This window comes from Emydura macquarii, unplaced genomic scaffold (assembly GCF_026122565.2).
Source record: "Emydura macquarii macquarii isolate MOO-44397 ecotype Brisbane River unplaced genomic scaffold, CSIRO-AGI_Emac_v2 contig_499, whole genome shotgun sequence".
Classification (NCBI taxonomy): Eukaryota; Metazoa; Chordata; order Testudines; family Chelidae; genus Emydura; species Emydura macquarii.
The window spans coordinates 836,776-852,459 of NW_027130636.1; the positions used below are offsets into that span (position 1 = coordinate 836,776).

A 15,684-nucleotide genomic window follows, 5' to 3' on the forward strand; every position below is an offset into this window, starting at 1 on the left:
AGCCACTAAAGCCTCAAATTCTGTTACCCTCCTGGCCAAAGTGATAGCTACCAGGAATGTTCCCTTCAGTAAGAGATGAGAAAAAGCCATATATTCAAAAAGGGGCCACTTTAAAACCAAAAGAACCAAATTCAGATCCCAGGACCATCTAGGATCTCTAATATGTGAGAAGAACCTGTCAAAGCCTTTCAAGAACCTAAAATTCATAGGACTGGGAAAAAACAGATCTTTCCCTCATAGGAGGATGGAATGCAGAGAAAGCTGCCAGATGAACTGTCAGACAGTTTTTTCTTTTAGGTGAAACAGGTAAATCCAAAGTTAACTGAACTGGAGCCCATGAAGGAGAGATCTTTCTCCTGGGACCACACTGAAAATCTATTCCATTTCTTGAGGTATGTACTCTAGTAGAAGGTTTCCTGTTATTTAAAAGAACATTTTGAACTCTAAGTGAACAGACTGCTTCCTGGGGAGTTAACCACTGGCATCCAACCTATCAGCATAGGCTGAAAGGGCTGGGACACAGAGTCTGATTGTATGCAAACGATGTCCAAGACTTGAGGGAACGTTATAGGACGCCAAACTGAAAGACAACAGTTCTAAGAACCAACACTGATCGGGCCAGGCTGATACTATCAAAATTGGAAGGGTATGATCCTCAGACTCAGACTCTAAGGTCAGAAGGGACCAACATAATCATCCAGTCTGACCTCCTGCACAACACTGGCCACAGAACCTTACCCACCCACTCCTGTAATAGACTCCTGACCTCTGACTGAGTTATTAAAGTCCTCAAATATGGTTTAAAGACTTTAAGGTACAGAGAATCCACCAGTAAGTGAGCCGTGCCCCATCCTGCAGAGGAAGGCGAAAAACCCCCAGACCCTTTGCCAATCTGCCCAGGGGGGAATTCCTTCCCGACCCCAAATATGGTGATCAGTTAAACCCTGAGCACGTGGGCAAGACTCACCAGCCAGACACCCAAGAAAGAATTCTCTGTAGTAACTCAGAACCCACCCCATCTAACATCCTGTCTTAGCTTGCTCAAAACTCTTGGAGCCATAAGGAACTGAGGGAGGGGAATGTATAGGAATTTCCCTTTCCAGGATAGTAGGAAGGAATCTGGCAGAGACCCCAGGCTGTGACCTGCCCTCAAACAGAACTGATGACACTTCCTGTTCTGCGGTGGTGAATAGGTCTATTTCTGGCATTCCCCAAATTTGAAAAACAGATTTTGCTATGTCGGATCTGAGGGACCATTTGTGATCTTTGATAACAATCTGCTGAGATTGTCTCCTAGACAGTTTGGAGACCTGGGAAGGTCAGATGCTCTGAGCATAATCTCCTTCCCTAATGCAAAAAGACCAGAGGTTCATTGCCTCTTGACAAAGGGGGAGAGGGGGTGTCACCTGGCACTTCCCTGCTTATTTAGATAAGATATCGCAGCAGTGTTGCCTCTGAGCACTTGCACCAAACAACCTGTAATTGTGAGAAAGAAACGTTTGACAAGCCAGACAGATAACTCAAAGCTCCCCAGGACTGATATGGAGGGCAAATCCTGATCTGACCAGAGACCCTGAGCCCAAAAGTTCCCCAAATGAGCTCCCCAACGGAGAAATTAAGCATGAGTGACTAGGGTCACAGAAAGTGGGGTTGGAGCAAGAAGAACCCTGTTGCATACATTGGCACAGTCCATCCACCAGTGCAGGGATGACATGATACTTGCAGGTTCATGAACCAGCATGTCCAGTAGATGATGAGAAGGACAGATTTTAACCACCTCTGCCTGACTGAAATGAAGTCTAATCTAGCATGCTACATCATATATGTATAAATTGTCACACGCCCTAGAAGTTTCAGGCAATTCCTCCTGAAATCTTTGCACAAGGCCAATATTGCCCGAAACCAGGCTTGAAGTAAATATGCTTTCATTGAGGTCAAGTCAAGAACCTCTCCTATGAATCTGATTTTCTGTACATGAAGAACAGATTTGTCCTTGTTGATCAGCAGGATCAATGAAAGTAAGAGGGACTGAATCTTCTCAATGACCAGATGCTACCAGGTGGTCTTCACTGATAAGTGCTTTGTATTCCTCCTTAGCCTCATCTGCCAACTTGTCTAGAAATTTTAGTACTAAGTCCCAATTGGAGTAATCATAGCAATCCAACAGATCCTGGTGGTTTGCAATTCTGAACTGCAATCCTGACGACAAACAAACCTCCCTCCCAAACGAATCTAATTTCTTTGCACCAGTCTTTGGCAGTAGATTTAGACTGCCCTTGTTTTGCTTTTTCATTCACTGTGGTCACTACCAGAAATCCTGGAACTGGATGTGAATAAAAATATTCATACCCTTGCGAGGGAACTTGGTTCCTTTTCTCACTCCTTTTGGCAGCGGGTGTCAGAGGATGGAGCTTGCCAAAGGATTTTGGTAGGCTCCAAGAAATCACATTTTTTGCATAAAAACACTCTAGGTATGTAAAATATTCACTAACTTGTGAAGAAATTGAACTTGTCTTGAACCAGTTCTACTTGAATTCCCAGAGAGGTGGCTATCCATACATAAGTTCCTGGTATGTTTTGTAATTAACAGGAAATGGGGAGGATCAGGGGCTACATTGTAACGTCCCTCTGTTCTGCTGGATCTCTGCACTGGAAGAGTCAGGCACTAGAGAAAAACAATTACTAACTTTTTGTAACTATTGTTCTTCGAGATGTGTTGCTCATGTCCATTCCACACTAAGTGTGTGCTCACCGTGTACACAGGTGCTGGAAATTTTTCACTCAGCAGTATCCATAGAGCTAGCTCTAGTGCCCTCTGGAGCCACGCACGTATGCACCAGTATAAGAGGCACTGCCGACTCCACACCCTCTTAGTTCCTTCTTCCCAGTAACTTCGACAGAGGGGTAAGGAGGGTGGCTTGGAGTTCATGGATGTGCTGACTCCAACACCGCTCTCCGGAAACTGGCATTGTTATGGGCCTGCTGGGTGATGGCATAGTGGGACATGAATGTATGACCACTTGGCAGCTCTGCAGATGGCCTGGATTGGTACTTGAGCGAGGAATGTTGCTGACAAAGCTTGGTTCTCATGGAATGAATCATCATGATGGTCAGAGGCAGAACTTTTGTCTGCTCATAGCAAGTCCAGATACAGGAGGTTATCCAGGACAAGATTCTTAGGGAAGACACTGGTAGCCCTGTCATCCTTTCCGCTACAGCTACAAAGAGTTGCACAGATTTATGAAAGGGCTTAGTCCTTTCAATATAGAAGGCATAGGCCTGCCTAACATACAACGTATGGAGCAGATTCCGCTCAGAGGCCCAACAAGTGAAACGCTTCCATTTGGCCACGTAGCCCTGGTGGAAGGCTTTCTGCTATCTAGCAAGACTTGTTGGACATATTCCGAGCAGGCCTGTGCTTCTGGGTTTAGCCACGCAGTAACCCATGCCGTCAGGTGCAGGGAGGCAAGGTTCAGGTGAAGCAACTGGCCGTGGTCCTGTGAAATCAAGTCTGGGCAGGGCGGGAGCATGATTGGAGCTACCACTGAGAGGTCCAGAAGCATACCGAACCAATGCTGGTGTGGCCACAGCTGTTGACCTAGATGCTGCCACTTTATGGCCCAGGGTACAACTGAAGACTACCAAACATTTGGCTGCAACAGTCTTATACAGGCTGTAGCTGGGCCTACATCTTCTGTTTTGACCATTTGGAGAAAAAACTGACAACTTCAAATTAAACAGGTCCGAAGCAAAGTGCCAAAGCATGACCAGCTCTGGCAAAACACACACCAGAGAGGAGCTGCCACTGGATCCTGACTGACTGGAGGGCACCCAAACTACCACCATTCCCAGTCATTGCATTTTTACTTATCCAGTGCTATGAACTGTTGCTGCAGTCACCTTAGCTTACTTCAAGGAACCCAGAGGTCGGGAGACAAAACTGTTTAAGTATGAGGAAAGAAGGAAGGTACAATGAAAAGCAAGCAGTGACAATTTAGTTCTTCAGCTTTTAAGTGATTCTCTCTCTCTATTTTTGCACATAACTCATAGAAGCCTTCACAAATGTCAAATAACTGTATGTGAAAAGAAGACTGTGTACTTTACCTGTCATCCAACTCTATTCTTTTCATACTATGAAGGTGCAAGACAGCTAATATTATTGCCACCAGGAATATAACAGCACAGCAAACCCCTACACTGATATAAAACACCCGGGTAGAAGTTGTGGGAGCTGCATTTACAGGATCAACTGAAATGGAAGGATAAAACATGTCATTGAAACATACTTTTCTCAACAACAACAACAAAAAAAGACATTAAATTTATCCATTTCAAATGAGTTAATATATGATTATGCAAGGAATATGTTTGTATTTTTAATTCAGTCTAATACTAGAACTTTTTTACACCAGTCTAAACGAACAGGGCCAAAGAAAGGCAGCCCTGAGAGGTCTCAATTTTTAGCTTTCCATTAAGCAAAGATTTAAAGACTTTTGCCAGTAGGGGTCAGTATAGGACAGAGAAAGCAGACTCAGCAAAAGATCACAATATTCTAACAAGAAAAATCTCTCAGAATCCTACTGCATTAAGCCAAGGTCAAGACACGGACCAGCAACCCAACCGGTGCCGTCATATATTCACCCAGGATGCCCCCGTGCCCTCCAGCTAAATGCAAAGGGGGCAGGTGCCTCCAAACCGTTGATCTGGGAGGCTGCTTACTGGAAACTAACAATCCCCTCCCCACAAAAAATGCTATAGCTATCCCAACGAGAGTTCTGTGGCACTTTAAAGACTAACAAATTTAATATTTGCAGGCATAAGCTTTCGAGAGACTTCAGTTCTCTTCTTCAGATGCAGTAATACAGAAAATAGGTAACACAGAGGCATCCAGGCATGCACCTGGATATCTATAAGATGCCTCTGTTACCTATTTTCTGTATTACTGCATCTGAAGAAGAGAACTGAAGTCTCTCGAAAGCTTATGCCTGCAAATATTAAATTTGTTAGTCTTTAAAGTGCCACAGAACTCTCGTTGTTTTTGCTGTATACAGACTAACACGGCTACCCCTCTGGAACTATAGCTATACCAGTACACATGGGGGAGCTGAGAGACCTGCCATCAAACCAGCCACCTGGGGGGTCTGACCCTCTCCACTAGTTCTTTCACACTTTGGTAGAGACAACAATTCCATTTCTCTAGCACAAAGACACACCTGTTTGTATCAAGGAGAAGTCCAATTCACCCATATATAGCAGTGAGAATCACACTTAAGACCTCTTATTGGAGGGAAGTGGCAGGTTAATGCACAGAAGTTCACATGGCTCCCTAGCCTGTAGCTCAAGGGCACCTCATTCTCTACCTTTAACAAGCCTCATGGGTGGGATTCCTGGTGCCTTTCCCACTCCTTGTTTAATGCAGCAGCATTTGCAGGTGATTAAGTCTGCCTTTTTAACCAACCAACCTCAACTGCACTGATTTGTGGAGGCTTCTGTCAGCACAAAGTAGCAGCCTGTCATGCCTGCCCTCTACTGGTGCTAAGAAGGCAGGACTTACTCCTATTTTAGTAAGAGGTCCCTACCCACTCCCCCCAATGATTTTAAATGATGCCCATATTAGGCAACAAAAAGTGCAAGGGATAATTAAATAAAAAATGAGCATCACAGGAAACTGAGTCAAGCTGCCCACCGAGTTCCAAAAGGATTTTTACAAAATGCTTATGTTATGGGTACCACAACAGGGGCTAGCATTGCTGCGGTTGGCATGTTCAACTCTGAATAGGGTTGGGGAGATTAAAAGGGCCGAGGTCACTTCACTCTGCACACTTACTTCTGCAAGTTAAACGACAAACACAACAGATTCTAAAGGTCAGAAACAGATCGGCTTTGATACATGACTCCAGAGGTTTTGAGGTATTAGAGAAAAGTTGTGATTAACCCAAGAACAACCCATCCCCCCTACCACATAATGCTGACGGAAGAGGAGAATGGAGTTGATTAACAAAACTGCAAAAAGCTGGTCTCTAAAATCTGAACTTGATGGAAGTTACTGTTTTCACAGCATTCCCTTCATAAAGAAGATACATCACAAGTTTCCTATTAAGTTATGCCAAGAGTGATAAGTGCCCTTAATATTACTTACAAATAGCTTTGCTGCTGTTTTTGTCAGATGTTGGAGTTTTTACTTCTTGTTCAAGTTCTAAATGGACAAGAGAAAACCGTGAAGTTCTAGTACACATTTCGTATTGTAATTCCTTTACACTGAATCACCTTGTCCAGTTCTACAAAAATACGTTTTCCTAACTAGGCAGATTGAAATAAACCCCACTGTTTAATTTCAGATTTCCATTATAACTATGTTTTTAATGCTGTTAACACACAAAAATTCTCCTTTCCAATTGAATTTGCCATTCATTTCAGCTGAGAGTCTCCCTCCACCAACCTCAGGTTTGAGAGTCTTCTAATCCAGTGCTTTAATATAATGGGTGGGAAAAATGATGCTGTAAAACCTTCGTCAACAAATTCTCAGCCAGCTGCATTTTGGATATCTGGAACTTTACAGGTATTCCAAGTTTTTTATTGAGGACTAGTGTCTACGCTAATTTTCAAGAACAATAGAAGTTTAAATGTTTGAAAAACATGGATTTTCACATGCACAGTTCAATTAAATGTTGGCATTAGTAAAGTAGCCATGGGATTAATACATAGTACACTGCAGAACAGTAGTTTCATAGTTCTATAAGATTCTGTATAGCTGTATTCAGTTGTGCATGGTTTTGTATGTACAACTGAGATCTACTCCGTTTCCACTGCTTTGCCCCAACAGAGCTCATTTTATTAACTGAATGTAGGGGTGCATTATGGCTGAATTTCAGCACAGTGAAAAGGGCTGCTCACATTGTTTCTGATAAAATTTACTTAGAAAAGGAAGAGGTAAAACTATCAGAATCCCTTACTTCATGCATCTTACAAGTTCCACAGATGACCGTGCCTGTGCAGTTTTTACGGTGCAGTTTTCTACCTTAGGAGACGGGCTCATGAAGAGCCATTACTGAGTCCCTGCACATCTACAAGATGTGCACCAAATGAGGCAAGGAACCCCGTACAGCTCTGTTCCATTTGATACCCATCTTACAAAACGTGCATCAACTGAGGCATTTAGGCACTTTTAGGCAACATGCACTGAATAAAAACGTTCTCTGCAAAATTAAGGACATTCTCCAGCCCCACACTTTAGCAATTGCATGATATTTTAGAGACATTTCCTCTGCACATTCAGCAGCTCAGTCATGTATGTGTAAGCTGCACAGCCTTCCTTCACTTAGAATGCTGATTTTAAAGTACCTAACAAAATCAAAGGACTACCGGTACAGGCTAGGGCTATTTTTCAAATCATCCTAAGGCTTCAAAACCAATTTTCCACTAAGAACTACTTTCCTGCAAAACACCAGCTTTTACTCTCCTTGAATTAATGTTATTGTACTAAAAGTGGTTTTTAACTGCTTTTTTGTTCACATTTTCTAAAAACGTCCCTCTGGAAATTCATAACCAAATGAAGGTGAAGCCAGGCTGTCCTTAGGGTAGATGGCGACTGACACACTGCCCACCTCGCTCCCTGCCAAATGCTGTCAGAAGACTGAAGTACGAGGAGCAAAGGAACCAACGTAGTGGCCACCTTTGCTAAAAGCAGTCTATTGAAAATTGGAGATCGAAGAAAATATTCTGAATGCTAAAACCTACCCTCTTTCAAAATGGCTGCAGACTCCAGTAAAAGAAGTGTTCAGTTATGAAAAGTAGCAAAAGAGAAGCATTAATCGTGGGGGGAAAATCTTCAAATGTGGCTGTTCTCACGGTTTCAGTGGTTTAATTATATGGGAAGTTTGAAAAGTCTGCATCATTTTGTTACTTAAGATCATAAAAGACAAAAAACGTCTTCCCTTTGTTACGGAGGACAAAAGAGCAGTTAAACCACTTCCAGTATAATAAAATTAGTGCAAGGTGCCAAATTTAAGTGACCCATTTTAAAGTCATTTTAACTTACTTTAGAAGATTTACTTTTAAATTCTCAGAGAAGTTTTTTATATTCAAAATGCTGTAATTTTGGGGAGATTAGTTTTTCCAGACATAAGTGGTGGTAACCCTGCTTTAAATGCCAAACTCAGTCTTAACTATGAAGCTGCAACCACTATCTCCGTAATATAAAGCCACTTATTCAATTAAAGCCCATCAACCACCCTTTTCAGCCCTTCCTTCCCAGTTCTGTGTAAAATTTAGAATATCCATATGTTTCCTCATCATTCTCCTTTATCCAAAGTTCCCTTATTTCTCTGGAAAGCAAGAGATCTTACCCTTCCCTCCCTCTATTGTCACGTTCCATTCGGAGGGATGCTTATACCACACCCACACAACCATAATCTCTCTCCCCTCGCTTCTTTTTCCTCCCCATAACGCTAAACGTTGCTGAATCTTGCAAGCTAGATCTCTTACTTTTGTAGCACATTTTCCTTCGTTTGAAATTTAAGACTGTGATATTTTTTGAGGAATTTATTGTCAAGTTGAGCTGCATTAATATTGTAACCTCAGCGTCTAGTCTGCCAGTGCAGGAGAGCTCAACACGAAACACTGCAAATAGAGAATGAAAGACAGGCATTGTTTACAATATATTTCAACAATTTCTTAACATAATCTTCAAGTGATACAGAATTTTGTTGTGTGTGGTTTTTTTAAACAAACATTTGCTTAGAATTTCACTTTGGTGTTCAAACTGTGTAATTTCTGGGAACACTTAGGGCATTTTAGGGACAAGCTTTCAAATATATTAATTATACAAACAATACTGAAGTTTACAGATCTCAAATACACACAGTATCTATAAGTAAACAACCATTAGCCATCCACTCTGCATTGCAGTTACCAAATATTAATGAATCACATGCAGAGGCTCAGTGTTGTCCTAGCTATCCTTGGAGCACACGCAGATGTGCTCAATTTCCTCTTATTTTTTAAAACCATCAAGGTGGTATTTTTGACAGCACCCAATTTGACCTCAGCAAAATTGTCTAAAAATGTAGCTTAAATTAATATGACGGTCTGTTTTCAAGGCTATGCATCAATATCACTAAGGTCACAGCAACTGCAGAAATAGGCTTGAGTCTCTACTGCTTACCTGTACAAAGAGGATAAAAACGATACAAAAAGCAAAATGGCAGCATTTTACATCCACTGTGCACAGGTACAAGTAACTCCAAAGCATACAAGACAGTGGAGAATCAGGCCCAGTAACTGTTACTTAACCACTGCAGCAGCAGCGGCAGATGAACACATTTGTGCAAACCCCACACAATGCAGTTGTATTTCTAACACAGGGTCTAGAGAGGAACAAATATACACCCAAATAGTTGTTTTGATTTTTTATAATGCATAACAATGTCCTTAACGTGTTAAACTTATTTCTACTACTTTTCTTTTTAAAAATCATTAAGTTACTTATCCAGACACTAGAGAAGTAGGATTAAAATCTGCACAACTGTTGGCCATCTTGGCCAAACTAGAATAGAAACCTTGTATCTACTCTTGGAATTTGATGCTTCCCTTTGGAGAAAAATTTGTATCCTTTTTCCCCAAAAAGAGGGGAGAAGATTTATTCTTGAGCAGAGCCGGAACTTCCAATTTATAATTCCCTTCTGACAAGGAGCCACCATTATTCACTGTGAATACTTAAGCATATGCTAAACCTGTGAAGAACAATCACTAAGAAAATGTTGTTTAATAGAAACAAACGGCTAAACAACTAGCTAATAGAAATAAAAAAAATGCATGCAATCAGAAAGGCTTGGAATTCTCACTATTTGATTTTTTTTGTTTAGCATGTTTCAGAAAGTAGAATTTGCTTATCCCATCTCAGTGCATCTAAATCAAATGAGATACAAGTGTTGAATTTTTCTATATACAGAAATATCTAAATAGGACATAACTGTCATATCTTATATGTTATGTACCACTAAAACTACATGAAATTACACTGTATGCATTTCTGAGGAAAGTAGGAAATGTTATTGAGTGCCAGAAAACAATATTCATGGTAGTACTATGCTTGTGCCTTCAAAGCTGAAAGCCTGTTTACTCACCTGATAATGCACGAGGGACTTCTCCTTGTACAGAAATGTTAGCCTGAGGCATATCTATAGCCATAGCATTATCTATCTGAAATCCCAGTTTATATTCAACCTGTAACAATATGTGGGAGAAAGGTAAATTGGCATTAACACCTTTTCAAGAATTTTTTATTCAAGATAAAATAAACCCAAAATTTTTACTAGTGATTTTAAAGTACTTCAAATTTGTCACCTAAAGAGGCTTGATTTTCACAGCGCAGATTGCATAGTACTCCCCCAAGTTAGTTGCATATTTCATCCATTGTTGAGTGTAAGGCAAATAAAAATTATTTCGCCGTTTTGTTTTAAACCTAAGGGGGTTTGTTTGGTTTTGTTTTTAAAAACAGCTAGCTCTACAGTCAAAATGCCTGGATGTAAAGTAAAAACTAACAGGAAGAAGACGACTTCATTGAGCAATGTCCAAGCCAATACAGATTGGTTTTCCCAATCTATGTACCTTTGAATATTGCACTTTGTGTACACACACACACACACACACACACACACACACACACACACACACACACACACACACACACACACACACACACACACACACACACACACACAGAGTTCTTTTAAAGAGCAATTTTTGTCAAAGTTCTCACTGGAGGTGGGCTGGGCTATGCATGTTCAGGGAATTAAATAGGTTTTCATAGGAACTCAAAAAATCCTACTAAAAATGCATGTGCATGCACACTCCTGTAACTTGGAGTTTTGTAAATGACACGTGTAATTCACAGCTGAATCAACAGCTCTATTTTTGGCAATAGGGAACTCTGCCTTGACCATGATCAAGAAGGAAATGACTGGATTTCTCAGTCTGTATAGCCTGTGAGAGTGGCATGCAATGCCCAAAACGGGGTCTGGCTTGCACTGTACCCAGCTGCTACTGCTGCTTTCAGTGGCCAATAGTTCCCCCTTACAGTAGGAAACTACAACTCAGGAACAAGAATCCTGGCAGAAAGCATCCGTTAAGAGGCTTTATTTATATAAAGTCAAACATTTTTTATTGACTTACTCAAGCCCAGCAAAACCATTGTGGTTCAAACTTTACAAAAACATTCATCCTCAGGCAGACTAGACAGAATTTCAGCTGCAAAAATTTCAGCTGCAGAGTTGAAGTTATAAGTAAATGAAAATCCTTTAAAATGGAAATGCCAAGACAACTTTACTATGGCTGTTGCTGAACACTCCAGTTATAATGGATATGTGAAATAAAAGCTGTCTTCCCTTCCCCATCTTACAGAGGTTTAACACTGATCTCTAAATACCCTCTCTTCCCTCAAGCAACATGTCTTTCTAGGAATCCCCAGAACACAAGTTTTCCAAGTTTTCAAAGGCCTGTTTCATGTTTAATTCACTGCTAACATCACATTTGATAGACAGGTAATCTGTAAATGTATGTATTTTGAAGTAAAAAAAATAATGCTACAAAGAACACTTATTTAAAAATATTTTGAACATTTTAGAAATGTTATGTATCCAACAAGCCATGCCCTTTTCCTCTCAATCTAATTTCTTCTTGAGCACAATTAGTTGGTTCCATCTGACTAAATGAATAAAAAACTAAACTATCCTTTTTGCGCTAACGTTTTCTAATTTGTGCAAAGGAAAGAGTCAAAAAGTGATCTGACTACTGACATTGATCTTTTCATAAAATCTAGGCAAGACATTCAGGTATGTAATGCAAGCTGGTTATGCTTACCTTGGATTTAGCATGCCAACTGAAATGAAGATTGTTGGTCTCACTGGGTATTAACAAATTGAAGGACAATGCGTAGTGATTAATAAGATCATTCCTCACATAATATAGCTCTGCATCAAGACCTGGAAATCAGAATATTTAGAGAAAATAAGGTGAGGAAAGAAAAAACCACTAATAACTGAAGCACAATTAAAGTCTCTTATTTGAAGTATTCTTAACTCTTTGTACTAGAAGCTTTGCTTTATATATATATTAAAAATACATGCTACAGTTCATAAATTCTATTTTATATGCAAGGTGGCGATATACCCTCATTTTTGCCAGAGCTCAGAAGTCCTTCAAATTCCTGACAAAATATTAGTTCAAAAGAGGAATTCACACTCTAAGGACAGAAAGGTAGACCTGGTCAAGAAAGGGGAAACAAAAGGGATTTGGTGGCCAGATTTACTGACTCCCCAAAACCTTCCTCCACACTGGGCAGAATCCTCTAGCCCAGATTTTCTCAAACTTTTTGATACCAGGGACCAGCTTCCTATACTGTGTCAGGGAGATCTCAGGCTTCCTATACTGTGTCAGGGAGATCTCAGAGACCAGTGCTGGTCCATGGACTGGTCGTTGAGAAATACTTCTCTACGTCCACCAAGGCAAGGCAAAAGTTCTGAGCTCCCAATCCCAGTCTGGTAGGCAGAGACAGGGCGGTGGCAGGGGACATAGGGGCTCTGCGAGCCACACTATAACTGTAAAAAAAATCCCCATGTGGCTCACAAGCCACAGTTTGGCCACTCTGCTATACAAACTAACAAGAATCACTACAGGCAGTAATGAATTGATCCCTCATCTCATGAACCACATACTGTCTATTCCTGTGCATTAAGGGCTCAATTCTGCTCACATTTACAATGATTTATGTGGCACTAGCACACCTGGTGCCTACTCATGCCAAGACCCCTTGGGCCTCACTGAATGCTGACAAATGCATAGCTGGAAACCAGTCTGGCTCGCCTGGGTGTTAGTGTTGTTAAACAGATATTAGATTTATAAAAATGTGTTTTGTGTTTAGACTTTATGAAATGCTTGTAGGATGCTGTATGTATTAATCTTATTAATATCTGTATCCCATGTTACAAGGCAATATTTTAGTGTTTGCTCTGTAACTATACAAATGTTTGCCAGGACTGTAAACCACCCCCGTCAGAAAAAAAGTATTACCAAGTGTGAAATACTAGTTTACCACAAGAGATGTCATGTCCTCCTAAGAAAAAGAAGGCCTACAGACACCAAACTAACACATTTGTGTGTGTATGTTTATTTGCTTTAAATCTTGTAAATAACTCATTTCTCTTCCCTAGTTAATAAACCTTTAATCAGTTTAATAAAGGATTGGCTATAAGTGTTGTCTTTAGTGAGAGATCAAAGGTACAACTAACCTGAGGTAAGTGACTGGTCCTTTGGGACTGGGAGTAACCTGAATATTGTGATTTTTCAAAGACAGGCTTGCCTGTGTGGCAAGATAAGCCAGAGTGCCCAAGGGGACCGTCTGTGAAGCCAAGTTAAGGCTGTTATAATGATTGAGGAGTTCACACTTGATACTTGGCTGGTGAAACATAATTATAGAACAGAACCAGTTTGGGGTTTGTGCCCTGGGTTTGTACCCACATTCGTGAGCCACTCCAGACAATTTGACAATACAAGTTCAAAATTCACTGATGCATTTACACAGTTGTGATGCAAACAATTTGACACAGGATATCACATTCTTTGAGCACTGTCCAAAACTGTTCAGTGAGTGAGACAGAGGCTCTGTTGAATTAAGTAGAGCTGCATGAAATTTTCATCCAAAAATTCAGATTCCATACCACCAAAACATTTCACAAATCCTTATCAATTTCACAAAATTGTTTGATTAAAAACCAAAAACTTCAGTGAAAACAAACATTTCAATTTGATGTTTTCAGCACCTAATGTTTTCATTTGGCATATCTTCATTCCAAACTTTCCTTTAATTTTATTTAAAGGAATTAAAAACATTAAAAAAATTATCAAAATCAAAAAATGTTTTGGGAAAACAAAACATTTCATTTGACCTGAACTAACGAAGTTTGATTTTAATTAATTTTAATAGTATCATTGCAAACCAAAAACCCCATTATTCACCCAGCTCTAGAATTTAGAGCATATAATTAGACCATAATATTGCATATGCACAAGGGGAGAGAGTTTGAAATCTAACACCACACTGGTCATTAGTATCACTATGACATGGTCATAACTTTGTGGTGAAATATGGATACTCTCTGATATGACGTCCTGGAGACCATACACAGAAAAAAGGTGACAAAACAGGTTTCTTCTTCAGCATCAAGGGGAAATAAAATGTGGTAGCAAATGCAGAGGGCAGGAAAGATGACTGACATGCTGCCTCTGGGTCAGTTAGTGGCTAAACCGCCTGCAGCTTTGTAAAGGGGGATATTTGACCCTAAGCACCTCTGGATTCCCACTGTACACTCTATTGTAATAAGTTTGGTATAAAATACACCTTGTGAGGTATCATTTGAAAGCTAATAAGTAATATTCTTGCATCATGTATGTGATGTGTACTAAGAGTTATGGAATTACTACTGAAGTGTGTTTAAACCTGGCACGTCAGGGGGAGTTGGTAAACAGGTCTGCACTAGACAAATGAATATGTATTTGCTTCTCTGACCAGCCCGGTCATCAGGCATACGCGATGACAATTCATTCTTACATATGAGGTAAATAAAGCTATCAAACAAGTGGGGGAGGAGACAGCATGGCATCTATACCCAACAGGACAGAGAAACTTGGGCTATGTTTTAGTTTTCAAAGAATACACTGCAAAGGCTTACTGTTCAATAAAGACAGGGGAGCCAAACCTCAAGTGATAAGCAATTGAATGAACTGACAGCATACAATATTACTGTATTATAAAGGTGTACAGAGCAAAGTCTTTTCTGAAAGCTAATGGCACACTAGTGATGAATATTATTGTGAAATGTATGTATTAACACTATGAGAAAATATGGATATTTAATGATATTATGGCTTTAAAGTCTGTGGCCAACAGGGAGAAACAGGTTCCATACCAGACAGGAGAAAAGGCAGCTACCCTACCTATCTCCAATCCAATTAATCAATGTGTGATCAAAAGCAATGGAAGTCATATTTATACAGAAATCAGCAGGGGGATGGGAAGCCCACAGGAAGGGAAAAACAGCATGTCCATCCTGCCTCTTGAAACAACGTCACTGAACTTTGGAAGATACAAGCAAACACAGAAGCCATCTTTGGCATCCCATCACCAGACAGATGCACAACAGAACAGAGCCCTTGCAAGCTGAGGAATATGGGTCCTTCAACCAAGGCAGGGAGAGGGGTGTTTAAATCTCTGGAAACTAAATATAGGTGAAAACCTCCTTGGGCAAAGATCTTTTGCCTAGAAAGAAGCCAGCATCTTGTACTTCTATGGAAGGTCCTGACTGAGGAAAAGTCAGTTATAGGTGTGAAGAAGAATGACTGATGAGAGAAACCATCTTAAACAAAGTCAGTACCTTACTAGATTAAGGTTTAGACCAGGATACTGAGACCTTGGTGGTTCAAGAGCCAAATTAGCAATCAGCATTACCCAAAAGAGTCACAGTAGTATGAATTCATTTTTTCATTTACTACAGTACTATATATTCATATTTAAATAGTATGACAGGGGAAATATTTAGAGTGTGTGTATGTGTATATATTTTATTCTCATAGCAAAATGACCGACAAACTATTATTTTTATCAGCTACAATAAGTTAACATAGTAAAAG

At 40.3% G+C, this 15,684-nt stretch overlaps 1 protein-coding gene across 2 annotated transcripts in view; it reads right to left on the bottom strand.

Annotated features, from left to right (window-relative positions):
* RYK (receptor like tyrosine kinase) overlaps nt 1-15,684 on the bottom strand; it is a 96,816-nt gene that overhangs the window by 54,289 nt on the left and 26,843 nt on the right. For both annotated transcript variants that reach the window (XM_067538705.1, XM_067538704.1), the window contains exons 2-6: nt 11,860-11,981; nt 10,125-10,224; nt 8,485-8,619; nt 6,140-6,196; nt 4,105-4,249 (exon numbers count right to left, since the gene is read on the bottom strand). In XM_067538705.1, coding sequence (XP_067394806.1) covers nt 4,105-4,249; nt 6,140-6,196; nt 8,485-8,619; nt 10,125-10,224; nt 11,860-11,981 — 559 coding nt within the window. The remainder of the gene's footprint in view (nt 1-4,104; nt 4,250-6,139; nt 6,197-8,484; nt 8,620-10,124; nt 10,225-11,859; nt 11,982-15,684) is intronic.